General features: G+C 33.4%; 4 protein-coding genes across 7 annotated transcripts; 2 read left to right on the forward strand and 2 right to left on the reverse strand.

Moving 5' to 3' along the window:
- The first annotated feature begins 1,406 nt into the window (after positions 1-1,406).
- LOC101254793 (uncharacterized) lies at positions 1,407-4,644 on the forward strand. Of its 2 annotated transcripts, none has more exons than XM_004239120.5 (9): positions 1,407-1,755; positions 2,439-2,497; positions 2,729-2,998; positions 3,211-3,271; positions 3,489-3,613; positions 3,708-3,770; positions 3,884-4,008; positions 4,082-4,221; positions 4,393-4,644. In XM_004239120.5, exons 1-8 carry the CDS (start codon positions 1,701-1,703, stop codon positions 4,215-4,217), a joined length of 894 nt encoding a protein of 297 aa, XP_004239168.1. In that variant the 5' UTR covers positions 1,407-1,700; the 3' UTR covers positions 4,218-4,221; positions 4,393-4,644. The 2 variants fall into 2 exon arrangements, with proteins under 2 accessions (XP_004239168.1, XP_069154014.1); XM_069297913.1 differs by having other exon boundaries at positions 1,418-1,755; positions 4,400-4,644.
- Positions 4,645-4,952: 308 nt separating this feature from the next.
- LOC101252084 (trans-Golgi network-localized SYP41-interacting protein 1) lies at positions 4,953-15,762 on the reverse strand. Of its 3 annotated transcripts, none has more exons than XM_004239447.4 (9): positions 15,564-15,762; positions 15,066-15,182; positions 13,417-13,722; positions 10,105-13,332; positions 8,579-9,440; positions 7,829-8,478; positions 6,043-6,193; positions 5,877-5,958; positions 4,953-5,334 (listed from the first exon to the last, which is right to left on the reverse strand). In XM_004239447.4, exons 2-9 carry the CDS (start codon positions 15,156-15,158, stop codon positions 5,232-5,234), a joined length of 5,475 nt encoding a protein of 1,824 aa, XP_004239495.2. In that variant the 5' UTR covers positions 15,159-15,182; positions 15,564-15,762; the 3' UTR covers positions 4,953-5,231. The 3 variants fall into 3 exon arrangements, with proteins under 3 accessions (XP_004239495.2, XP_010320966.2, XP_010320967.2); XM_010322664.4 differs by having other exon boundaries at positions 15,066-15,186; positions 15,564-15,753; XM_010322665.4 differs by having other exon boundaries at positions 15,066-15,210; positions 15,564-15,698.
- Positions 15,763-18,955: 3,193 nt separating this feature from the next.
- On the forward strand, positions 18,956-22,177 carry LOC101252394 (GDSL esterase/lipase At3g48460-like). Its single transcript, XM_004239448.5, has 3 exons — positions 18,956-19,690; positions 20,064-20,638; positions 21,401-22,177. Exons 1-3 carry the CDS (start codon positions 19,054-19,056, stop codon positions 21,905-21,907), a joined length of 1,719 nt encoding a protein of 572 aa, XP_004239496.2. The 5' UTR covers positions 18,956-19,053; the 3' UTR covers positions 21,908-22,177.
- Positions 22,178-23,148: 971 nt separating this feature from the next.
- On the reverse strand, positions 23,149-25,594 carry LOC101255095 (E3 ubiquitin-protein ligase AIRP2). The gene is made up of 5 exons (XM_004239121.5): positions 24,928-25,594; positions 24,359-24,521; positions 23,991-24,057; positions 23,650-23,881; positions 23,149-23,535 (listed from the first exon to the last, which is right to left on the reverse strand). The coding sequence occupies exons 1-5, from the start codon at positions 25,014-25,016 to the stop codon at positions 23,325-23,327; spliced, it is 762 nt and encodes a 253-aa protein (XP_004239169.2). The 5' UTR covers positions 25,017-25,594; the 3' UTR covers positions 23,149-23,324.
- Positions 25,595-27,547: the final 1,953 nt, after the last annotated feature.

The raw sequence follows: 27,547 nt of genomic DNA on the forward strand, positions 1-27,547 counted from the left end.
TGTTTAATAAGATCAGAATACTTTTTTTTATATATATATAAAGAAGTTGTGTTTGTAAAACTATTAGAAAATCACCTAAGGGAAGTTGGTAAACATTGCATATAAGGTAAGTAAGAACAAATAAATATATTTCCTTAATTATACATCATCTATTATCTTTTTGGATGGATTTTATATCACTAACTAAAAATTTTACAAACTTAAAAACTTTTTTAGTCATAATATATTCACATGATACTAATAAGATTAATTAAAAATATTTATTAATTTTGTTTTTATTTTAGGCAATGCTAGTATATCCAAAGAACAAGAAGTTTAATGAAAAGGAGAATAAAATAGATATTTGAAATTTTAGCAAAGAAAGTTTTATAAAATCCGCCTCCTCTCTGTTTTTTAAAAACTTTTTGTGACACATGGCATAAATAAATATTAATGGCTAAAATTTATAGATAATTAAAATTTATGATTTCGATAATTAATATTTAATAAAAATAATAGTAATGCAACAAATCCATAATCATAGTAAAATAAATGTATTATAAAAGCTTTTCACTTTTCTAAATTTTCTTCCTACGAGTATTTATGTTCTGTTTTTTTTTTAATTGAGATAGTTTTAGATTGCAATTATGAATCTTCTCTTTTAAAGTGGTTATCGCAAAAATACTCGCAGGAAAAAGAATAGAAAAACAGAAAATATTTTATAATATATTTAGGACAAAAACAGAAGATAATACTGGTAAGAAAAAATTTAGAAAAAAAAAGAATTTTTGTAATAATATATATATGAACAAGATAATATATTTTATGATTGTGATATTATTATTTTTATGAAATATTAATTATCTATATTATAATTAAAATTTTATTTTAATCAATCAAATTTTAGTCATTAATTCTTACATGTGTCATGTGTCTCGCATCCAAGCAAGAACTAGGGAAAATCATGCCATATAAATAATACTGTGGTAAAATAATTTTAAATTACATATTTAAAGTGCTATTTATTTTTATTTTTAAAAAATAGTAATTTGGATGGAAGTAGGAACTTTTCAATAATATATTTTTAGTGTTATATTATATTAAAAGATAATTACAAATTAAAAAAAAGTATTATTAAAATAATAATAATCAAAAATGAAATAGAGAAGTTGGAGAACTATTATAAAGAGAGTAATATGTAGAGAGATTGCAAAAAGCATTTTCTATTTTACTCTCAAAATATAGAAAATAGAGATGAATTGGAGATAGTCTAAATTTAAGATAGTCAACCAATAAAAATAATATAATTTTTTTTTATACTTAATAAAATAAACTTATATTTTTATCATAATTTCATTTTTTAAAATTAAGTACATAATAAATTACTTCATATATTGAAACAATAGCAATTTAAGTTTGCTACTACTGCATGATAGGTATGAAGAATTTGGACCACTCAAATTTTGGACCAATTTTTTTTTTCTAAGCCTTTTTGCCCTTTTATTGAGCAGCTTAAGAAATAAAAATAGGCAGTGAAGATCTTATTTTATTTTATTTTATTAAAAATAAAAGAATTGGTCTCCAATTCTATCATTCCCCTCTCTTCCTGTTCCATTAGATACCAATAAAAAATGTATTGTTCAAGTGAGATTTATTATTATAGGTAGAAGGGAAAATCTTGTTTTTTAATTCTACAATTTTAGCTTTCAAGCAAATCATCAATGGGTTCACTTACTACAAACAACTTCTTGAAGTTCACTACCATTATCACTCCCTGTAAGTACTTTTCCTTTCATGGAGTATGGTGATATCTTCCTCAAGCTCTCCATGTCCAATAGTATTTCTTCTGTTCGAATTTATGTGATGTAGTTTGACATGACAAAGAAAGAAATAACTTTGAAATTTGTGATCTATGATAAATTATAAAGGTTTGTGCGGCTATAAATTAGTTCACCAAGGGTAAAACATTTTTAAAGTTAAATTATTAGTTCCTCTGTTTTTATTTTATTTATATGTTACCATTTTAGATTTTACGTCCTTAAAAAGAAACTAAGTTTATACAGTGTAGTAGTCTTATTTAGTATTTTGTTGAAGTTGAGTTTTCGGTAAATGAACATAAATTAATTTATTTCGATAATTACATTGACCGATAAACATGAATTAATCATTTAGTTTTCTAATGTAGGACAAATTTCATACTTCCAAGAATAAAACAGGAAGAATGGTGTTTGTTATTTATGTATTGATTTTGTGAAATGAAAAGTACTTCATGTTCATTTTTACTTGATACACTCATTAAGAAAATAATTATTGATATAGGTATTTTACGACATTATTAAATGATGTTTAGTATTAGGTCTTGAAAAATAATTCAGAGAATAAGTATTTAATGTTAAGGGTAAGAGATGGAAAAAATAATTGTGTTTTACCTTTATAAATATTGTTTGATGTTCTATCAGGTAGGAAGTTTGGTGATCCCAACTGCTCACCAAGGTCTGTATCCCCTATATTGTGCTATGTAAGTTCTAAAAAACATGAATTTGTGGTTCACTTGAAGTCGGGGTTAATTTCACGTATGGTCACGAAACATTATACAACTATGTTTTGTCACATTTGACTAAAGTTTCAACTAAAGATAGTATGTGACTTTATTTTTATAGTTGGTAAATTTTTAGTGATCATATATGAAATTAACCTCCTTGAACTCATGTTAAGAATTGCTGACTATGTTTACTATACATAAGTACAGGGGTCTAAAGCCAATGTAAGGGTGTTTGCTAGTCAGAAGTCGGTAAAGAAATCGAGGAAAACAGAGAAAACGGATACTGCAATACCTGATAAGTATATGTTAAGTGATGATGTTAATCCAGATTATGTTGTAGATAACAAGAATGCATCTCCTCTTGACACTTCCGAGGCTGGGACTTCTGTACCGATGATCCCATCTAGAGGTTCTGTGCTTAAGGCATGCATAATCACTTCTGGTTTAATAGGTCTTCTAGGCGTTGTAATTAGAGAGGTAAACTTTCTCCCTCAGCTCTTCAAAGTTTTCTCATGAACTTGAGTGTGTTACTGCTTTTTGAATGACACAAATATAGTGATATGCTTACACTTCAGAGTGATGTGTTCATATGGTGAATTCGATTTAGATTGATAACTTCTTCTATGTGAACTTATAGATTGGTGAAGTCCATGAAAGGGAAGTAAAACCCTCTTATTGTGGTTTTGCAGGGCTCTCATGTTGCATCAACAGGAGGATTGCCTATTGTTGACTGTTCTGTCGAAATACCATGTAAAACCTTACAAGTTTTCTTGTAGTTTTGGAATTTCTTGTACTGCAAACCACATTCCTATTACATCATGGAAAAGTCTTTTTCTTTGCAATGGTGAACTGTTGGACGTCTTAACTGTTTTCAAAGAAAAGAAAAGCTATTTTCGACTTGTCAGTTCTGTTTAGTCTTTATCAGTTATAGCATAAAGGGTGTTCGTATTGATAGTTCTCTCTACAGTGACTTTCCAGATGTGGCATCTTGAGTTGATTACTGGATTGGTCATCCTGGTATCCTCTTGTCGCTACTTATTACTCAAGACATGGCCAGATTTCGCTGAGTCTAGTGAAGCAGCAAATAGCCAGGTAGGTACATATTCTCATACTTTCTTTGGTTGGATCAAAGGGCTGGCTAGTTTGCGCTATTTTGTTTGTGAAGAAAAAACAAGTTCCATTTCAGGTGTTGAGTTCACTTGAACCTTTGGATTACTTAGTGGTATCACTTCTTCCAGGCATTAGTGAGGTACGCGTACAAGTTTTTGATGTGTTTATCACATAGGTTACTTGTTGGATGAGTTACTGATTTTGAAATTTCAGAAATGATTACAAGCTTGTATGGGTATGTCAATGACGCAGGAGGTTCTCTTCCGTGGTGCATTGCTACCACTTTTTGGCATCCATTGGCAGAGTGTTGTGGCAACTGCTTCCATATTTGGGATATTACACTTGGGCAGTGGTCGGAGATACTCCTTTGCTGCCTGGTATTTGTTAAAACTTATGCTCAAACTGTGTATATGAAACATGAAATATGATGCTCAGGAAGAGTAATTCCAGGGCCACATTTGTTGGGATAGTGTATGGTTATGCTACAATTTCATCATCAACTGTTGTTGTGCCAATGGCTGCTCATGCTGTAAATAATCTAGTAGGAGGCATCATATGGCGCTACACATCAAATTCCTCAAAATAGATTGGTAACTTCTTTTGCACTAACCATGAAAGCTGTCTGTGTGAAAGTTGTGACTTTCTTTTCTGAAACTCCTAAAAAGTATCATCTTCTATTTCTTGATTTTGCCATGGCTATATGTGTTACAAGTATTTTTCTCTTTTTCATTGGCATTTTATGAATGAATCTGTATTTTTAGCATGCAGGAACAAATGCAGAGTAGCTTGCTGTAATTGCAACATAGAGAGATCTGCACCTAATGAAGAATGGTAGATTCACAAGTTAAAAGAGTCATTTGGAATTCCTTTGATATACTGTAATCCCACGATTGAGATCTGGATAGAGCAAGTGTACCCATACTTTAGTCGTAATGGTCTAGATATTTTAAAAAATTTATCACTAGTTTTAAAGGTGAAGCTTCACCATATCAAGTTCGCCATATTGCACAAGACACTGGAGGGGTGCTAAATTTCGTCCAACATACATTTCTATACATGTTTCTTGTGAAATCACCAAACACCTGTAAAGCGCGGAATACAGTAAAGAACACAAGATTTTTACGCGAAAAATCACACAGCTCAACTCTAGCTTGAAGCAAAATGTTTCTCAACCAAGCAACCTACAAAAGCTTCTAAATAAGCATATTACGAGTTCAAGTCAGAACTTGTTAGGAATCGCGGCCACATTGGGAACATGACAGTGTTTGGGAATCAAAAAGTTAATCTGGCTGTGTTATTTTAGAGAGCATGGAATAAAACATTAAAGAAAAGGAATGAGTTTATTGTGGTATTGTACTAGACAGTAAATCAAAACCTAGCCTAAGCAAAGATGTATGCATTCATTCAACTCTAGTACAGCTATTGGCTAATAGAACAACTATCCAACATTCTCTGAATCCCTAAAACTGTGATTGCAGAGAATCTATCTGCTGAGACCTTATAACCATTTACATTTAGGCACTGAGCCAGGTCAAAAGAGGAAGAAAAAATTATAACAATATGTAATGTACAACTGCAAAAGAATCAATTATCGGAATCATCACAATATGGTGCCTAATAACCAAATATGAAGGAACAAACAATAAGCAATAAGACTTAGCCTGCCCCTTGGATGACTCATCAAAGCTCGACTTGAAGATACCCTGAATATAATTGGAAATCAAGTGTTAGATTGACAAGCCAAGCACTGGACAAAACTACCTCCCTGCACCAACAAATATGCGTCTATCCCAAGTAAGTTTGGGTTGGTAACCATGTTGTTCCATTTCAGCTCACATCATACCAAATATTAAACACACACCCAAAAAAAAAAGTACTTGAAATTCTCTACAAGCATGTTTAAGTCTACCATATAAATCTTGGACAGAACCCTCTCCTTACACAAAATAACACACCACCCCTACCTACACCACTCTCCAAAAAATCATGTCAGTAACAGATGGTGGAGATTGTTAAGACTTGGAATTGGTAAAGTGAAAATCATGGTATGAGGAATGAGAACCTAGCAAGATAGCATCACTATTTTCATTGTTGCAAGAATCAAAAATGCTTGACCTGAATCTAATGTCTCTATATTTTGGTCGGCAAATGTTATTCCTAGACTTAAAGAAATGCAGCAGAAAATTTGTAATTTCATCAAAAAAATCAATAAGAAGCTGGCTAGAGAGAAGCTCTAAGATATTACCAAATTCCATCAATTCTATCAGCAATCATCTTCCCTTGCCCTGGAACAAGACCTGAAGTATTGAGTGACTTAAATGCATGACCTGCAAGACGAGCAAATTTTTAAGTTTGCTAAACATTACATTTCTCTTCCAAATTTTTCAAAGATTTGTATCATTAATCTACACCTTTTTCTTGGTCAGCTTCCTCGTCATTTATCAACCGTTCAGATTCAGAATCTATATTTATTGCAAGTTGATCTGCAGATCCCTTCCGCAAAGTTCGAACATGAGCCGCTGATGCAACTGAAGAAGAGGCTAAATTCTTACTAACTGGTACCTGCAAACAAGAAGAATGTAGCAGGTTAGGCTGCTTTGCACAAACATTTTCTTCCCAGTTAATAGAAAAAATGTTAAGTCAGAACACTATAAGGGGAGCCTAATCTATGAAGTATCTCATGTTCACACATGGACCTGTGAAGGGCTGACCCCGACGGGGTGTAATATAGACAAACATTACCCTAACGCAAGCATCAGTTTTAAATTACACTTACACGGCTCGAACCCCTGACATATAGGTCACATGAAGACAAACTTTTACAGTTGCTCTAAGCCTCCCCTTCACAAGTCAACACTTTTGTTTGTAAAATACAAGCATATATCATTTTTACAATAGCATATTGATGCTGAGAGGTTAAGGAAATTACATCAGATCCTACCATAACCACAGTTACTTTTTGAGGAAAAGCAACCACTCGATGCTTGAGAGTTCCTTGAGTAATGAACAAAAAAGAGAAGTGGGCATTGGAAAATAAATGCAAGTGACTTACGCAGCGAGATTTCTGTTGGATAAACCAATGTTTACCTAACATGTGGTCTCCTTCGGTTCATTTTAAGAAAACACGTTTAAAAGTTCAGTATTTAACCGAAAATAGCATTCATTAAAGGTTTTCTATACCTTCCATCAATGTACATTAAGAAACCTTGATTAGGTTTTAAAATATTTAAGTAAGAGAATTTTAACGTCTATATAAATACAGAATCATTTCCAGAACAGCAGGATGCTATTCACGGATCACCAGGGATTAGTAAACCAAGGTAACTGTAGGGTACAAATACATATAAATGCATCATCAAAGACACAAATTGCACATAAGTTAAGCTCACTTCCTCTATTCCAACTTTTGCTCATGATCAACACCTATATCAACTGAAATATTGTCACTTTCTTGCACATAAGTGAAGCAGAGGGATGTTACTTAAGGTATCTGTTGACCATATCATTTTGGACAGGTCAAAACAAGCAGTCTCAAAGGCACAAACACTAAATCTTCAGAATGCATAAGCAACATAGATGAGTCATATCTCCCCACCCTAACTTATATGAGATGGAGAATATTAGGTCGTGACTCTGCTAAAGAGGTTATTTGGTCAGTAGAAAATTGCACATAAAAATATCTTGAATGGCCAGAAGGTCAATTAAATTGGTTGCAATTTCGTTAACCTTTTCTCAGGATGCCACTTGGGCATTTCATGGTGGCCAAAGTAAATCACGTTATTTGCATACTTAGTGTGATTATCGCTTGTACGCGTTTTCTAATTTATCTTGCATTACATTATATATCATCAATAATTTACTATGTCTTGCCATTCAATTTTTCCAATAAGAACCAAATTCTTTTGACAGGTCTTCCAACTTAAAAGAACAAAGGAATTAAAGCGTTGTTTGATTATTATGCATTTGTCAAAAGATCTTTTTTAATCAATTTTTCAAAAGACCTTTAGTCTCAGCCTCTTGGCATACTCTCGATTAGATGTATCCTTGGAGAAAAAGATTATAAGGGCAAGCCAACTAAAAGATGGCATTGCTAAAATAACACATAACTGACCAGCAATGGACATGAAAAATATTGAAAGAAGGCAATATAATGACTTATACTGAAAAAGGAATGCAATGTACTGCAATCAAAATTACCACATCTTGAACTTCGGATATCTCTGACTGAGTAGGCAAGGAAGCAGCTTCGAAGATGCCTCTTTCCTGGTTGATCTCTAGTGGTGCAACCTTAAGTTGATTAGAATTTTCCAGTGACTTAACCTTACTTGACAAGTCCTCAACAACCTTCTGGGTACCATGTAAGTCAGCAAGCAGTTCCTCTGTTTTGGCTTTCAAATTTTCAGATTCCAAGACTTTGGCAACAATCAGCTTATCAAGCACTGGTAAAAACCCTGTCACCGGAGTCTCTTTATGGTAGTCAACCAAATTGTTGCTTCCCAGCTTATGTATAATATTTTCTAAACCAATTGTGAATTCTAACAACTCATTCTTCATCTTTGCACAGTCCACCTCATCTCTCATGTGCTCTTCAACTTCATCCTTTAAACTCTCAATTTGCAGTGCCTGTTTCTCAAGGCTTGATTGTAATTCTTTTTTCTCACGAGACAATGAGTCCATCTGGAGCTGTAATCTTGGGAAATTATCAACTACATAAAAGAGCCGCCTGACATCAGGTGAATCATAGGCCTCTGCATCTCCCACATCAGGCCCCATGAGTGTTTCAATCTCTTTTAATTTGTCAAAAAGAGATCTCATATGAGATGCTGAGAGGGTTAAGTTTTCAGCTTCTGAAAGAATAGTATCAAAACAGGCCATGAGAAAACTACTATAGACACAGCCAACATTTTCATAATTTAAGGGGGGGAACATAGTAAACACAATGTGTACCTTGAAAATTCAGTGAAGCTTTAGCATTTAGAGACAAAAGTTCAGCTTCTTTCTCCTTGATATGATCCTCTTTAGCCTGATAATCCTCTAATTTAAGCTTCATCTCATCGCAAAGACCATTCAATTCTTCTAGATTAGTCTCCAGATGGGAGATCCTCTCTTGGTGGGTCTCCTTTTCTTCCAAGACTTTTCCACAAGTATTATTGCTTTCTTCCAGTTTAACCTGCAAATCTTTATTAGTACCAACCATCACCTCCATCACAGATTTGAACTGTTCAGTAAGATGGCGACTTTGTCTAGCTGCCAATAGCAGCTTCTCAGCAGTCCTTGCAGACTGGCTGCTATCAAGCTCCAAGTGATGATGTACTATAGCATCTTCACCAAAATTTGCTAATTGTTGAGGTGACGTTTCCTTCAACTTTTCCAGGTCAAAGTTGGAGCCAAGTTCAGACAATCTATTTTGAGTTAAAGCTAGTTCACTGGTTGCATCCTTAAAAGCAGAAAGTAGAACTTTAAGATCCCTTTCCAACGATTGTATAGTATTTTCCTGCGCTAGCCTACCAACTTCTGCATCTCTGACCTTTTGCTTAAGAGATTCTGTCAGTTCAATCACAGGTAGAGCTATGCTTTTTGTCAACTCCAGTTTCCTAAGTATGGCTTTGATCAAATCATCCATCGATGCAGAGTAACATCCAATGTTCTCGGCAAGAATCTTGTTTCTCAATTCGAATCCATCCACAATTTTCCCAAGATGAAATGTGATATTGTCACCATCAGTTGCATTTGGTTCACCGTTGGCTACTTCCTCATTTAGAGCATCATTAACAACAGATACCGAAGGAATTGAGAAAGATGAGTCATCCTAAAAAAGAACATAGCAGAGAAGTAAGAGAAGGTACATCAAGAACATGCAGATCACCTGATCATATTACAAGTATAGGCAACATAAGTATATCCATACAGGCACAAGTTTTACTATAAATAAGTCAACTTGATACCTACCATTTGTGAACTGCAAATTTCGAAAAAAATCATTCTAATGACAGAACGAGCAAGCAACGGACAAGTGCATGTGTAACTGATCCGAAAAGATGAGAATTAACATCAAAATGGTCTTTACAATTGGCCAGCAAGTTGTTCACTAATAAACAAAAAAGCAAACAGGCAATCCACCAGCAAATGGAACAAGAAGCTGAAAATGACCAACAATTTCATATATATATATATATATATATGCATTATGAATGAACCATGATAATTAATCTCTGTTATAAAACAGAGATAGGTGACCACAGCTATTTAGATAAATCCAAAATTCTTCAATTATTTCAGACATCAGAGATATTTCAGGTAGGTTACTTTTCTCACAAAAGAAACCACACCATAAACCAATAAAAAAAATCCAAGTAATCAACCACTCAAATAAACTTCTGAGCTGTAAGGTTGTGACAGGGAGGTGGAAGATTACTCAAAGAGAAAAGCAACAAAGAAAAAGGAAGAGGAAGGTGTGATGATGCTATGATTACCTTAGTAGGAGAATCTGGTAGCACTTCAGTATCTACTTCAGAAAAATAATCCCAGATTTCTTTAAGAAGAAGATCCATGTCTTTTAGGCTGTGAAACTTTCCCTCAAAAGTTTTTCGGAGAGAGGAAAACAGAACTTCATCTCTCAGAAGTAACTGAAGACGGCTAAGATGGGTAGAGAGCTCCAGAACTTTAGTTTCTACTCTGCCCTGTGATCCAGCCAACTCTTGCATGCAGGCATCTACCTTGGAAGTCAGAACTACAATTTCCTCTTCTGCATTCTTCTTTTCATTAACAAGATCGGAAATTTTGTTTCCTGAATCCAGCAAAGCATCTTCTAGAGACTTTATAGTCATGGAAGCATCACTTAGCTTACTGTTTTGGATATCAGCTTTCCCTTTGAGCTTGTTAATCTCGTTCTCTAGATCAGTTCTACCAACTTGTACCCTATTATTTTCCTCAGTAAACAGAGATATGTTTTTTTCTGCTTGAACTAGTGCGTCCTCAAGGGATTGTATAGTTTCATCTGCCATTTTTAGTTTGTTGGTATGGAAAGAGAATTCCTCCTTGATTTTCTGTAGTTCAGACTCAGCAGCATCTTTACCAAGTAAAGCTTCTTCTTTCTCATTCTTTAGTACTAAAACATTCTTCTCTGCCAGGGACAAAGCATCCTCAATGGATTTTCTATCCACGAACACATTCTCAAACTCAACACTTTTAGCAGAAGCTTCTTTCATTGCTTTCTCTAATTCTTTTTCAACTAATGCCTTCGCAGCTTCTAACTCATTTTTGTCCTCCAGGAGCTGTGAGATGTTGTTATCCGCAGCAGATAATGCATCTTCTAGGGATTTAATGGTTTTCTGGACCTCTAACAATTTGTTGGCTAAAGAACTGGCTTCATCTTTAACTTGCCCCAACTCCTGCTCCGCCTCCATCTTTGCAGTTTGGCTTTCACGTACATATCCTGAAATCCATTTGACCTTTTCAATGGGATCTTGAAAACCCAAGTCAGCCGGAAGAACAATACCATCAAGCAACTCGATAACCTTTTGAAGCATGTTATTCCTTTCCACTGAGAACTGTTCTAGCTGATCCCTTTGATTGTTCATAGCAACAAGATCAGCTTCTAGTTGATCCCTTTGATCCTTCATAGCAACAAGATCAGCTTCTAGTTGATCCCTTTGATCCTTCATAGCAACAAGATCAGCTTCTAGTTGAGGGATACGGTGCATCTCAGCTGAGAGCTTATCAATCTGCAACTTGTGGTCATTAGATAGAGATTCTTGCTGATGTAAATCTGACTTCAGCTTCTCAATTTCAGCACTCTTCTCATCCAATGCTCCTTTCAATTTTTCTCGTTCTTGGACAAGCCCCTTGCCTTTTTTTACTGCCATAGACAACTTTTCCCTAAGTAAGGAAACTTTGTCCTCATATTGTTCGAGATTCTTCTCCAGAGATTCCTTTTCTTCCTTTAAAACATAAAGTTCCTCAGTAACCTTGACTGAATGGTTTGACAATCTATTCAACTCTGCTTTATCCGACATCTCCTCTGTAAGTATTTGACCACATAGCCTCAATTCTAGATCCCTAATGTACAAATTACTCTGCATCTGTTCAAAGGACTCAAATTGATGACTATGGGCTTCAAGAGAGGCACTACTTTCTTCTTTTATATTTTCAACACATTTCGTAATGAGTACGGTCATGTCAGATTGGCTTTGATAGACCAATTCTTGATCATGTGAGTTGATCTTAGAAGCCTCTAGAAGCATACTGATGATTCTATCCTTATCCACTGAAGCCTGATGCTCTTTCTGGGCAAGCACTGCATATTTATGATTTAAATCCTCCAATTCCTCTTGAAGATAGCTTTTATCCTGTGCTTCTCCCACGAGGAAAGTAGTAAGCTGACCAATCTCATTATTTGCAGCTTCTTTTGCTGCTCCCATCTGCTCATGTAATATTCTTACATCTTCTTTAGCCAGATAAAATGATTCCAGGAGCCAAGCAACCTGTGCATCAGGTCCATTTGATTGTACGGGCTGGGGGAAATCAAATGATGACAAGGAGTCTGCCACTCTTCGGAGTTGTAAAGATGTCTCATTCAATGCATTCGTCTCATCTGCAAGCCACTTGACTTTCTCAATCATATCTGTTGACTGAAATTGCTCACTTCTAGTGGCCTTGGACAATATTTCTTCACATTTTTGAAGTATCATCTCCTTTTGAATGAGAGCTTCCTGCAGTGAAGCAGCTAAACTTTCGCTTCTCCCCAGTAAATCCTTGGTTTGTTCCACAGCTTCAAGACTATTCGACTTCTCTTGCAACTCAATTTGATACCTCTGCAGCTCACTAGCTTTCTCAGACAGTGACTGCTTCAAAGCATCACGCTGCTGAACTAACGCCTTTCCTTTTGTCACAGCCAAGCTAAGCTTCTCTTTTGTATTAGCATACCTTGTTCTCTCCTGTTCAATTTCAGCACCCAGCTTTGTTATTTCAGCATTTGCATTCTCAACCATCAATTTATGTTTATTAAGTTCCTCAGACAGTTTCCCATTTTCATCACTTAAAAAGCTCAGATGTTGGTTTAGATTCAACTCTCTTGTTCTAAATTCAGCCAATGTATCACGTGCAACCACCAACACCCCCATTTCATCCTGCATATTATGGTCTGGTGCAACTTCAGTTAAGCTCCGTCTAAGTTGGTTAACTTCGGAAAGGAAAACGTTATACTTCTCAGCTAAAACTGGGATCATATTCTTGACATGAAGCATTTTTCCTGTAACTGACTCATCAGAAAAATTTTCTAGAGGAACCACTGAAGCAAGAGAAGCTAAGATGTCATTAGTGATCTCTGTCATATGATTCTCCTTCTCAAGTTGAACCACAGAGAAGTGAGCAGAATTTTCTCGTTCCATTGAAAACTCAGAAACCTTTGAATTGAGGGCATCAATTTCTTGACTCTTCATATGTATCAGGTCATTAAGTTCTCTGATTTTGCTCTCAGTCTGAACACGCTCATCCAGAACTTCTTTAAGAAACTTGGAGACATCCGTTACCACCTCATGCAATGAGACACCAGAGGCCAAATCCCTGACTCCTGCTTCACTATGGTGAAGATTCTCAACTAACTCACCATCATCCTTATTTGGTAGTGACCAACTATCAACCAGACCCTTGAATTGATTGGTTAGGCGAGTGAGCTCATACGTAGATGCTGCTCTTTCTTCCTGCACAAAGAGCCAGAGTTGAGCAAATAAATATCATTGAATATAGCATATTTATGGGAAACTACCTTAAATAAAACCACCAACCTCAGCTTCTCGAGCAATGCGATCTTTTTCAGCAATACTGTCATTTAGCATTTTGCGCAATTGTTCTACCTCGGCCTTCAAGTCCAGATCATGTGCTCCATTGCTAAATCCTTCCAGTTGACTATCATGTTCATCATTGCTCTGGTCTACATACTGCGGAGTTTCAGGACCTTCTATGTCATCAGGGCAATCAACAAACATGTCCTCCCTTCCCCCATCTTCTGCCATTCTTGTATCTTTTGTATCATTCTCTACATACTCTGCTGCAGCCACTGAAATCCCACCTTTTAGATCCGCAGCATCCACCTGAAAAGATTTTGTCCAAGACAAGCTCTAAGGATATTCATTTACAAGACTAACATATGAGCTATCAAGTTACTAAAATGTAATTGGAACAAACATGAAAACGATAAGACAATAGTTAAAGTTTTAAATACAGAAGAACCAACCAAAACTTCTCTTTAGATTCAAATTCCAGGCAAGCAAATATGACTGTAAAGTTCTACCCTGACATTCCTTCAGCTCAATATTTAGACACTTCAAGTAAAATGATTTCATATTCTCCACCAAGTATTCTCTAATATATATGAAGTAAGCACGTAATTAAATTAGGAACCCAATCCCATTTGGGAGAAAGAAACAAGGCTATGGAGATATGGAGTGGAGTAGTTGATGAATGTGAAAAAAGGCTTGGAAGGCTCAATAACTCTCTCTTGGGTGAAGGACATTTCTGATAAACAGCTTCTTGGATGCTCTACACACCTATGTTATGTTCCTGTTTCCACTACCAGCAAAGGCAGGAAAAATTGGATTCATTAAGAAAAAACTTTTTGTGCAAGGATGGAAAGACACCAAATCTTTAATCTAGTTAACTGGAAAGCAGTTATGTCCAGCAAAGAAGGAAAGTAATACCAGGTACTTCCTATTGGTACTGGAATGATATCAATACATGAAATGGTGGAGGATGACCCCTCATGTGCATGTCTGGTGGACGGGGCAGATCTATGTACAAGGGAGAGGGTTCCACAGCACACGGAAATCTTGGTTGAAATTATATAAAAATATATATGTTCCTGGAATGTCCTATGATCCAACCAAAGAGTATATTTGTAAATATATGTATAAGCAAATGTATCCTTGGCACTGAAAAGAAACAATGAGCCTTGTAGTGCTAGTGGTTAAAGCTCAAGTTCAACAATACCTTTAGGATCTTGCTAGTGGTTAAAGATCAAGTTTAATACCTTGGGATGCAAGATCGACCCAACAAAAAAACTGTGGATAAGAAGATAGAACCCTAGACCACTTCTAACTAAAACCTTGTCTAAATTAACTATACAAGTCTTCCTCTCTGAATGTTAAGCTACATATGTTACTGTTCAAAGTAGGGTCGCAGCGAGAGCTTCCAAATCCTAGATCAACCTCTTCTGGTGGACAACATAGACAGAAGAAATAGGAGTTGTTTTGAGGGCTTATATCCAAAGAATTAAGCTAAACTGTTTCTAATCTTATAAATTTCGGAGTATAGAGAATACTCTTTATGAAGCTATTTTCAATACATGAACAACTCTAGAAATAATACTCAAGCAAAGTAGAGAAAAGTACACATTAAATCACCGACACCTAAAAAATCAAGATAAGTAAATTTCCACCTGATTAATAGCAACTGGTTTTACAGAAACTGAAGCTTCCCCTCCATCTACAACCCCACGTGAATCATCATTTCCATCATGATTTTCTGACATTGCATGCCCCAATCCAGCTTCAATCTACCTTTCAAAAAACAAAAAAGGGTTTCTGAAAAGAAAAAAAAAACAGCCCTATCAATACATGTCTAAAGAAGTGGAAAAAAATTCAATCTTTTTTGACACCCATATCAACACATGCCTCAAGAAGTTAAAAAAATTCAATCTTTTTTGACACCCATATCAACACATGCCTCAAGAAGTGAAAAAAATTCAATCTTTCTTGACACCCATATCAATATATGCCTAAAAAGTGGAAAAAATCAATCTTTTTTGACACCCATATAAGTTTATCACCAAAAAAGTGAATTCTTAGTTGGTACCAGTACAGAAAAAGTAAATTGCAAATGAGCAAAATGATTATAAAAAAACCTAGAGAAATGATAGGAATCAAAGTATATTTACCAAATGAATAATTTTGTTGGGTTTCGATATGATTAGAGTTGAAGAAGACGATGATGGTGTGTGTGGATCTTGGATTTTGTAGCTGTGCAAATCACGTGAACAATTGCAATTTTGTATTCTATATGCCTTTGAAGTGTTACTGTTTTCGACGTTGATGACATAAAATGACGTCGTTTTTGCATCGACAACCGAAAGTGCCACTTGTTACTGGTTACTGTTAATATGTGTGTTTTATTTGATTGACATAGTTTTTAATGTATAGTAAAAGATGTTTATTTTGATGTTTTTGGTAAAAAATACTTTTTAATTGTATCTTAAATTTAAACTATATTTTTAAAGTATCATTTCTAGCAGAAAACATTTTTTAATTATATCACAAACTTAAATTATATTCTTAAAGTATCATTTTTAGCAGAAAACATCCTTTAAGTATTTGTAAATGATGAACTTTCATCCTTTTATTAGACATTGTCAAAAAAACTAGTGGATCTTACGAAAAAATGAGTAGTTAACGTGACTATCAACAAAAGTTACTCTGCATAATTTCATTACTTGCTACAAGAAGTTCTTGAAAAATATAAAAAAAATATTAGACATTGTTGTTTATGGAAACTAAAAATGATTGGAAGGTGTGAGCGTACATAATTTGTCTTTTTCATAACGGAAAGAAGTTGAATATTAATTATTCTTATCTTTTTCTCAGCCAATTAAATTAATAGATATTTTAGATCAATCTAATATTGAAGTGATCAAAATATTGATTATGTCTTGTATTTGAGTTTCATTTTACATTATTAGAAACGAAAGTCTCCAACAAATGTCGATTCTAGCATATTCAATTGAAAAGAAACATATTTAAACTAATAATATTTTTTATTAAAATTATATGAAAGATGAATGAAAAAAATGATCAAATTAAAAGTTTTGCATAATTCTTAACTTAATTACGAAAAAGTTCACGATAATATTTTTGACATATCTAAGAATAATAATTAGGAAGAACGACTTAATTTTTGTGGGATATATTGGATAGTTTTACGAGAAATTCAAGTAGAAGAATGAAAATTGCTCACTTTAAAATATTTGAAAAATGTTTTATGATAAGAATGATACTAAAGATATAATTTAAGTTTGGGGTATAATTAAAAAATATTTTTGGCCAAAAACTCTGATCATTTACTACAAAGTTAATAGAATTATCCAAAATAAAAGTGTAATTTGGCTATGGATTTTACGTAACTAACAAAATCCATCATTATTGTTATTTTGTATAGTAGAGTATCAATCTCCCTTTGCTTTGTTTCCTTTCTTTCATTTTATAGTTGAGTACATTTTGTGCTTTTTTTTTCTTGTATGATTATGTTCGCATTCATTTATTACTTAGTTAAGTTAATTAATAATCACACATGTATATTATTTTCTTTAGTTATATGCTATAGAAGATGACATATTTATACGCTTAATAAATAAACTTAACTATTTGAATTCGAACAAAAATACTTACAAATATCTTTTTAAAATTTAAATTGGAAGTATTTAATTGGAACACTTTATTAAAAATTACGATGGTCAATTAAACCGTAACTTAGCTTGAGTGTAAATGAAAAATTTGACAACTATAAATCAATGTTCAACATATTAATATTTCACATAACTCATAAGCATGTGATCTGACATTTGGATTTGCTCCCTATTTATTACGTTACCATTAATTTGAAGTATACTCTCTTTAGTGTGATTTCATAAAAAAAGATATTCTATTCAACATGATTTAAGGAGCAAGTCATAAAATCCGTTATAATTCACAAAATTAATTAATTATTAAGCTCTTTAAGCTTTAAAAAATAAATCATTTATATTGAATTTTAAAAAGTACTAAAAATTAACTTATTATGAATCACTTATAGTAAATGTTACAAAGTATTTCTTGCAATGATATATTATCATTTGATTTCGATTGTTCTCTGCAGATTTAAATTTTATAATTCATTGTACATTTTATTTTATTTTTTTGATATTGAATACTTTCATCGGACAATAACTAATGAAGAAAGAAAGGAAGAAATTGTTTTTGTGTTCAAATAATTTCTACATAATACATGGAGCCAACTTTCTTATATTACATTTTATATGATTTTGATACTTTAAAAAAAAAATGGATCTGATTATTGAATCGGGGGATTTGTGTAATTTATTTTTATAATTTGGTTGATACTTTTACTAATTTAGATGAGCTGAAAAATTATCTATCATTCACAAAATTTTATACTATTTTTGAGGTATAATTATTTACTTGAAATGATCTTAATAATATTTCTGTTATCTTATAAAACTGTGTAGTGTATATTACTTGATTTATCATCTAATATATAAAAAATGCAACAACAAATTTTATTATTTTTTTAACATAAAATCGAGTAAACCTAACAAATTATACAATATTTGCAAAACCACAAATCAATCTCAAATGGTTGATTATTTTCTCATTTTCGTTCGGTACTTCTCTCAAAACATCTATCGATAGAGTGTTCATTTGATTATTTTCTCATTTTCATTCAATACTTTTCTCAAAACATCTATCGATAGAGTGTTCATTTGATTATTTTCTCATTTTCATTCAATACTTCTCTCAAAACATCTATCGATAGTGTTCATTACCAATATATAAACAAATCCTCTATCTTCTTCAACTTCATTCGTGTCAACAATTTATGAAAGTAATATAACACACTAATACATAGAAACTTGAAACTTTATTTCAACTCATTATTTTATTCAATTTTTAGTTTTTAACTATTGTTTAGGTTTCTCACCCTATATAAATAGTACAAACTTGAATTGAGAGTGTCAAATTAAAAACTAAGACCAACTTCAAAGCCTTGTATATTGTATTTGGCCAAAAAAAAAAAGTTGTCCTTTACTTCATTTCTTAACAAAGTCAAATATGTCATCCTATTTAATTTTATTTAGAAGTATGACCTATGAATTCTTCTAATCTTAGTTTTTTTTAAAGAATATCCTCAAATTTAATTATTCAAATTATACATGTCACAATTTTGGCTAAACATAATTTACTTTTAAAAATTATCTTATTAAGTACAAGTGGACCTGAACTTTCACTTTATTGGTATGATATCTTACACTCAATTTTTGTCAATCGCTATTTACCTTTCGTTTATTCACCTACTTATGGTCAGGGAAATTGATGATAATAAAATTGTGACTAAGATCCTAGTTTAACTATACCTCCAGTAAAACATTTTGTTGGTATCTAGTGCCTCAAACAATGAATACCTGTGATTACTTACCTAAAACAAAGGAGACTACAAAATTATCCTCTCAACTCCAACAGAATGAAACTGAATTCTATAAATAGCCTTTCTTGCTATATATCTTACTTAGCAGACCATTGAATAACATAAACTTAGTACAAAAAATACCAAAAAAAAAAAAAAGAGAAAAAAAAAACTTAGTACTACAAATTTCAACTATGTCTAATATGTTCTTTCCACATTTTCCTCTTACCTTTTTCTTCTGTTTCTGCCTATTTTTCTCATTTTCATATGCTCATTTAAAGAGCCCTGAAACTCCCCATTGTGATTGTTCCTCTGCTCATGACAATAGCCATGAAAATATTCCCACCAAGCCAGCTAATCCTACCCCTGCAAATAACAACAACCAGCAGGAAGTTCCTGCCAAGACGGCTAATCCTACCCCTGCAAATAACAACAACCAGCAGGAAGTTCCTGCCAAGACGGCTAATCCTACCCCTGCAAATAACAACAACCAGCAGGAAGTTCCTGCCAAGACGGCTAATCCTACCCCTGCAAATAACAACAACCAGCAGGAAGTTCCTGCCAATCCGGCTAATCCTTCCCCAACACAGAACAACAACCAGCAGGAAGTTCCTGCCAAGACGGCTAATCCTTCCCCCGCACAGAACAACAACCAGCAGGAAGTTCCTGGGAAGCCTGGTAGCCCTTCCCCCGCGCAGAACAACAACCAGGAAGTTCCTGCCAAGCCTGGTAACCCTTCCCCCGCACAGAACAACAGCCAGGAAGTTCCTGCCAAGCCTGGTAATTCTTCCCCCGCACAGAACAACAGCCAGGAAGTTCCTGCCAAGCCTGGTAATTCTTTCGCTGTTCATGTTAGATAGTTCACAATATATGTGACGTGAGATTGAACCGCATCAGAAGGCAAATGTGAATTTGGAAGCTTTATATATTCAGAGTGTTTGGTATGAAGGATAATAGTCAGAAGGCAAAGTCATTTCCTTCACAATTATCTTACCTCTTAATTGTATATACCATTGCTTGACCCTGTAAAGACATGTCTCCTCTGAATAGTGGCCAAATTAATTTGTAGGCTTTGCTGTATCAAGAAGGGACTAGTCTGTATATTCCCAAGAATAGTATACGGACAATATCTCTTGAAGGAAGTTGTTTTCACACCTCAAAGCTTTTCTTTTTCTAACTTCATCATATATTATTTTCGTAACAGGTAACTCTTCTCCTGCTAATAACAATAACCAAGACACTTCAACTAGGCATAATAACTTTGTAGGATGCTTCCACAAGGTCTACGCTTTTGGAGACTCTTACACTGATACAGGAAATGCTAATTTACTGGCTGGTCACACATCGAGCAGTTCAGCAAATTCAAACAATAATTTATGTGATGGACATTTGATGGTAGACTTTCTATGTGATGCTTTTAACTTACCACATTTGCCACCCTTCCAAAATACCTCTGCAAATTTCCAAGCTGGGGCCAACTTTGCAATAGCCGGATCAACAATTCTCTCTCAAGATGATTTTTCAACCAAGAAACTTACTAACCCATTCTGGAAAGGATTACCAATGAACTTTCAAACTCAGATTGATTGGTTCACTAAGTTCAAACAGCAGATTGGATGTACAGATAAAAATGGTAAAAATTGTCAGGCTGAAATGGAGAATGCACTCTTCTGGATAGGCTCTGTTGGTGTCAGTGACTATGCTCGTATACAAGGGTCCTCTCTAACTTCACATTGGCTCACACAGCAGTCCGTCTTTCAAGTTAGCAGACTTATCGAGGTATGCACATGAAATGTAACTTAATTGTCTCCATAAAAGCTTTAACATAGTAACATTAGTATTAAAACCTCGTTGGTTAAGCTTCCAAGATCAGCTTACGTTGATAAGTGTTTTGTGTCAAATGAAGTTTTAGAAAAAGTATTTTGGATAATAACAGTTTATCTTTGCCAAATCATCTGAAATGCACTTCTGTTAATATTTTATCAAAACAATTAGTGTTCGACCAATCTTTTTAAAAATGTTTTTGAGTATCAAATTACAAATAAAGACAGGAGAGAATTTAAAATGATTTACAGTATTTATTCATTTACGAGAGACCTTAATTAAAATGTCAATTTCATCTCATTAAAATGTTAAAACTAAATCACACAGAGAGGGAACATGTTTATGGTACTTAGGACATATATATGTTCAGTTGAAAATGCATAAGCTAAGTTTATGTGTGTACTGTGGTGATAGTTTGACAAGTTTTTTGGTTAGGATATTTTTGTCCCGAAAAAAAATTAAAACTTTGCTTCTAATCTTACAAAGAAGTACTTTTCCTGGTTTTTTCCTTTACAACAGAAAAACAGTTTTCTACTACTAGTCACACTTATTTTGACAGAATCTTGGCCAAACACTTTAATGTTCCAAAGTAAGCCCTCTTCTTTTATTATAAGATTAAACACTTGTAGTTTCCTAGAAGTTTGACCAAACAGACTATTTAGTATCACATGTATTTGACATCACAGCAATGCTAAGTAGACGGTGTTACATGTATAGGCAACAGTGCAAAGCGGAGCAAAGTACATCGTAGTTCAAGGCTTACCACCACTAGGATGCCTCCCATTACATATCTCATTGTGTCCACTGAAAGCTGCTCTTGACCATATGGGATGTGCAGCAGCTGTCAATGCAGCAGTAATGTTGCACAACCAGATCCTTCAAAAGAAACTGGAAATGTTCCGTAGTTTATATCCTAATTGTCATATCTTATATGCTGACTACTGGAATGCATATCTAACAATTAAGATGAACCTAAAAAAGTACCAATTTGAGGAAGCTTTCAAGCCTTGCTGTGGAGCTGTAGGAGGACCATTGAACTTCAACCTGCATTCGCCGTGTGGCTCACCTGGAACCGTTAAATGTAATGATCCAAGCAAATTTATCAGCTGGGATGGTATCCATCTTACAGAAGCAATGAATCGGAAAGTCACTGATCTTTTCCTCAATCAAGGCTTCTGTCAACCCTCTTTTAGTGAGCTGGTCAAGGGTAAGAGTGGCATGTAGATTGGACTCGATGTAACCTAGTAAATAATACCGCTCCGGAAAGACCAAATCAAGAGAGCGAGATAATAATAGGAATGTTTCTTCCATTGTAAGAATGAAAAACTTTAGTGTAGGCAGATTACCTCCTTTATCAATAATAGATAGACAACCTTTGTGGAGTACAACAAGTATTTTCACCAAGCTGCATTGTGAATGCACATGTATTGTCATGTATGAATCTATATATATGGTAATTTAATGGACTGGAAGGATACTCTTCCTTTGCTGAGATTTTCCACAGCTCTTAGGGGTTTTACCTGTAAATTGGCTGGACACTCCAGCGTTCCTACACCAAAATTGCAGCTCTTGTATATATTTGGACTTCGCAAAAAATAAATAAAAAATGCTGCTTTCCCCATCAAAACATCTTCCATTCCTCTTTAGTTTTTGTCATTTCTATTTTTGCCCATCTGATAATCAGCACTTGCAATTCTGTGGCATCACCCAGTCAACACCAGAAATGGTTTATATAATGTCCATTATCTGTCGGGTACAATAGCATTGAAGCAAGAGACGGTTGATAGATTCTTGTGAGTTCTCACACGAGAAATATCTGCTACAAACAGAGACTTTTCTTCAGTGCAATTGTCTCAAGTGAGACATTACCTTAGTGGCAATCCACCTTTAGGCTACTTTGGTGGTGCTTTTGTCCTCCATATCATCATCTTCAGAGAGAATTGTTTCAGCAATTGCACTAGTTTTTGAAGAACACCGTAGCACCTTTTCATGGAGAAGAAGACACTGCTGCTAGCAACCCCAAATTGAGAGTCCACCCAGTTATCATCAACAGCAATTGGCTGCAAAAGTGTCATAAAGGTAACTGATATCTTGAAATTCTCAATCATTAAAGTTTTTTCTGAACTATAGCTACCATTCAGAGTTGACAAAAGTACAGAACAGTTGGCCACCATAATATTTTTGTTTGGGGCTTAACTGTAGAGAGTAGGGAATTCATCCTCTAATCTCCCTAATTCAATACCTCATCTCTCCAAAAAAAAAAAGTTCCTCCCATTCCCACCTTCATCGTGATGTTGCTCTGTCATCTGTCTCAACTACACTGCTAAAATGTAACACATCCTTATAAATCTCTAGCAAACTAAAAGAATGTAGAGTTTGCATCATCAAAAGCAAAGGCTATGCAATTATCAATTGGATATAATATATGTAAATGATGCAAAATTCCAAATAAGGAGCTAGGGACATTTTTAATAATAAAAATCTGACATTGATCATGAAGCTGGCATGAATACCACCATGAAAACAATCACGGAGGTGGTTATTTCTCTGTGAAATTTAGGAGAATTTCTCCCACCAGAATTATGTACATTTGAAGGTTTTCTTTCTCTATCTGTACACTACTTATCTCAAATGTTTTATGTCATATTAGATATTCATAATACATCAAGAACAACGCATCAGGAGAATCCTTAGGCAGACTGTTAACATACAAATAGAAATGCAATAAATCCTCTTTGGAAACAGTCTCGGGATCAACAACTTCATCATTGCAGGTGAGGACCCACAAGTCTCTTGATTTAACTCTCTTCAAATTACCACGGCAAAAGGGGCAGGATTCGGATCTTGTATTCCTGAAGGGTTGAGAAAGCAGTATTGTTCTCAGCCAAGCTCTTAGAATAGTGAAAGACATGAATAGAGAGGATGTAGATATAATTTATTATTTCTAAGAAATGTAGGTATATTACCAATCGCGATAGCAATTAATGCACATTGCATGGCAGCAATTTGGTAAGACCATTTTGTTACAAGGCTCCAAGCATATTCCACATTCATCTTCTCTCTCTGCTTCAAAGTTTGAAAATTTGGAGTCTCCTTTCACTTTCTCTTGAGAACTTCCTATGCCATGATTTACGACTTTACAATCGTCCAGCTCCACCAAGTTAGAATGTAGCTGCTGTAGTGATGGCAGTATAACACCTGTAATTTTGTCAGTATTAAGGGTAATAGTTAAGCACAATCAAGGTAAGAAACTTAATCCTAAAATGCGTAAAAAGTTTGGTACATAATAGGAGAACGAGCGACTAACCATAAAAGTCGTTGATAGTTGCTCTTCTTCCGTGTCTAGATATTCTTGGTCTCCCATCTGTACGCACCTGCCAAAGGAGAGACGACGTTAGTAAACTGAGAAAAAAACTGGTATAAGTGACAGAACAGTAAATTGTGCAACTATAATCTTTGTTGTCACTAATAAAGAGGGGAAAGAAAAACACTGGATATTCAATAAATTCAGAAGCTAACTGGATCTACATGATTCCTTTTTGGCAAGTGGCCTTTGACTTACACATGGGAACACACATATTGACTCTTTTAATGCATATGGCGTATACATGAATAGAATAACGAGAAAACGGGTTAAGACGAAAAAACTTAGTGTCAACAGAAAGAAATTCATACTTTGTAAATGAGGACATGAAAGAAATTCATATATCCAGGAAGTAGACAAGTGCATGAACTATCTACCCAACGGAGCAAAAACAGAAACACAGGAGCCAATCCATTGTAGGTCAGTTTCATTTGAAGACGTGCTCCACTCCTTTCTCTTGGAATTGCAGCAGCCCTGCAACCAAACTAGCATATTAGATAAAGACCAAATGAATTCTTAAACAGAATCAAGAACTTCCATTATCACAAAGACAAGGAAACTTTGCACAATCATTTGATACTAAGGGTATTTAAAATGCTACAAGTTGCAAGCATGAACATGCTGAAGAAAACACAACACCAGAACATGAAGTCTTACTCTTTTAACAAAACTACATGAATAGAAATTACTCATTCCTAAATAAAGTTGATATCAACAAAAATCTAGTCAAGCTAAAAGCAAGCTAGCATAGCCCAACACCAAAATAAAGCCACATTAAAGCATCAACAACCCAAAAAAAGGATAATATAAACCCCTAATTAAACAAGTACAATCATTATCTCAGAAAGTAAAAATCAAGTCTTTGAAAAAGCAAACTTACAGAGTATTAGCATACTGAATATCAGCCTCCAAAACTTTCAAGGAATCCTGATAAGAACTCCTTCCAACCTGATAATTCATCATCTCCATCCCCCTCTTTGAGGTGCCTTTACCCCTCAAGAAAACTGCTTTTTATGTTTTCTTGTACAAACAAATATTGACAAAAGCAAAGTCTTCCTTCTACACAAAAAAAACTAAAACCCCAATATGTCTAATCTTGTTTTTGTGCCAAAATAACACAATTTTTCAAGAAAACAAGATACCCCTTTTGATCTCTTCCACCCTTTTTCAAGAACACTATCTTTATTAAGAAAAAAACATCACTTTTTTACATCACTTTTTTTCTAAAAAAAAAAGTCGGCTTTGAATAGGACAGCTTTCTAAGTTTTTTTTTTGGTAATAGAGAAAATATAATGGTTGAAACAACTCCAAATTTATGCTTTTTTTCAACAAGAACCCATAAATATAAAATTATTATAATATTATCCTTTTAAAGAACTAATAAAAGTTCTTCTTATTATATATATTATTGAGAATATTAAAATTGTGCTGAATTAGGCAAGTAAATTAATTATGAATTGATTTGGTCGAATAAATTGATTTATTCACATTGTAAGTTTTGCTTATTCAATAAGTCAAAGAAGATGAGTAGTTGATCAAAATTAGATAAGAATTAAAGGAAAAAATAGTCATATTATTATTCTATTTTTTAAGCATAATCATGATTACTGTTAGGTGTCATTATCCAGCAAAATATTTATGATAATTATTTAATTTGGTGGCTATTAAATGTACAAGTTGTTCACACTTATATAATTACGTTACCTGTCCCATTATTATTCTTTAGACTTCTTGGATATATGAAACTTTGGTGTAATGTGACTCATTCGTTAATATAATTTTCTAGAATATATATTATATTTTAATATTTAATTATATTTGATATTTTAATATTATAAAATTAAAATTGATGGATGGAAGTTTTTTTTTTCTAACTAACTTTTCTAGTATGATTATATTTCTCTGTTGCAATTTAATATATAATCAAACAAATATGCTGGGCTGTTAATTGTTGAAACACCTAAATCCATAAGATGCATATGGGAAAAAATCCAAATACTAGGATGAATTGGTAATCATACTTGTAATTTTTTAAATTATTATTTACTTTATTGATTTGTATTTATTTGATATTGACTTAAAATGGATTTTTAAAAAATAAAGATATTTTTTAATCTTATGATCTTGAGATGTTTTTTAATATACTAAATAAAATATAATTTAAACTTGGGATACAAAATATGTCATGTGAAAAATTAGAATTGAGTTTAACTGCTATCCACCGACGGTGGACAAAAAAATTACACGGACATTTTATTTTTGGAAATATTTAATTTTTTTAATTGATATATTTTAATATTATTAATATTAAAATAAAAATAATAACATAGTGTTATATGGTAACTTGAATTATAAATTAATTGTACAAATTTAATTAGGATTCTTATTTGTCTTACCAAAAATAAAAAATACATAATTTCTTGTGTTTTCTTAGTTGGATTAACGTTCTTCTTTTTCTACATAAACCATTGAAGCAACCAACTATCCACCATTGAAGCAATTTGAAACAATTATCATGGTAGCGTTTTCCTCGTATATTTTTTTTTACATAACTTATTAAGTCTTTTTCGCAACATGAATAAACGTTTCAAAGAAATATTCTTGTTTTAATGTATGAAGAAATTTATGTTTTGTAGTGATGAAGATATTTAAAGAATACGTTTAAGAACTTTTTAGCAAATTGAAGAAGTTCAATACATTAGCCATGAAAAATATTTAAAATTTTAAAGCTAACTTACCCTATCAGTCTAATATCTAATAATTGTGTATTGCAGGAAACTTTTGAAATCTCTAATTTAGAAGAGCAAAATGCAGAAGGAATTGAAGATTCCTTGGAGGATATAGAAAGTATCATGAATGCAGTTGTATCTTTTGTTCCTCAACTAGGTGAGCAAGAATTAAGAGAGCCTTACATCGGTATGGAATTTCAATCACTTGATACTGGATTTAAATTTTATCTTGATTATGCTCATCGTAATGGTTTTAGTGTGCGCAAAAATCGAATTAGTAGATCAAGAAAAGATAAATCCATTATTGGTCAAGAGTTTGTTTGTTCAAAAGAAGGATTTCGTTTAAAAAAATGTAACCAAGCATGCAATTGTGATTAAATCATGGGCCGTATTTAATAGTGTTTGATTTTGTTTGCTTACTCTTATAAGTTTGAATATGTTGATTTTGTTGCACTTTATGTTTCTGGAATAGTTTCATATTAATATTTTGCTAGCATTGCTTCAATGGCAACAAGTACCGGTTCTTATAAAAAAAAAATAATATGTTGGCAATGATTTTCTTTGAAGGATTGAAGTGCTTTCCAATAAGAAAACACAAGAAATTATGTATTTTTTATTTTTGGTAAGACAAATAAGAATCCTAATTAAATTTGTACAATTAATTTATAATTCAAGTTACCATATAACACTCTGTTATTATTTTTATTTTAATATTAATAATATTAAAATATATTAATTAAAAAAATTAAATATTTCCAAAAATAATATGCC

This window comes from Solanum lycopersicum, chromosome 5 (assembly GCF_036512215.1).
Source record: "Solanum lycopersicum chromosome 5, SLM_r2.1".
Classification (NCBI taxonomy): domain Eukaryota; kingdom Viridiplantae; phylum Streptophyta; class Magnoliopsida; order Solanales; family Solanaceae; genus Solanum; species Solanum lycopersicum.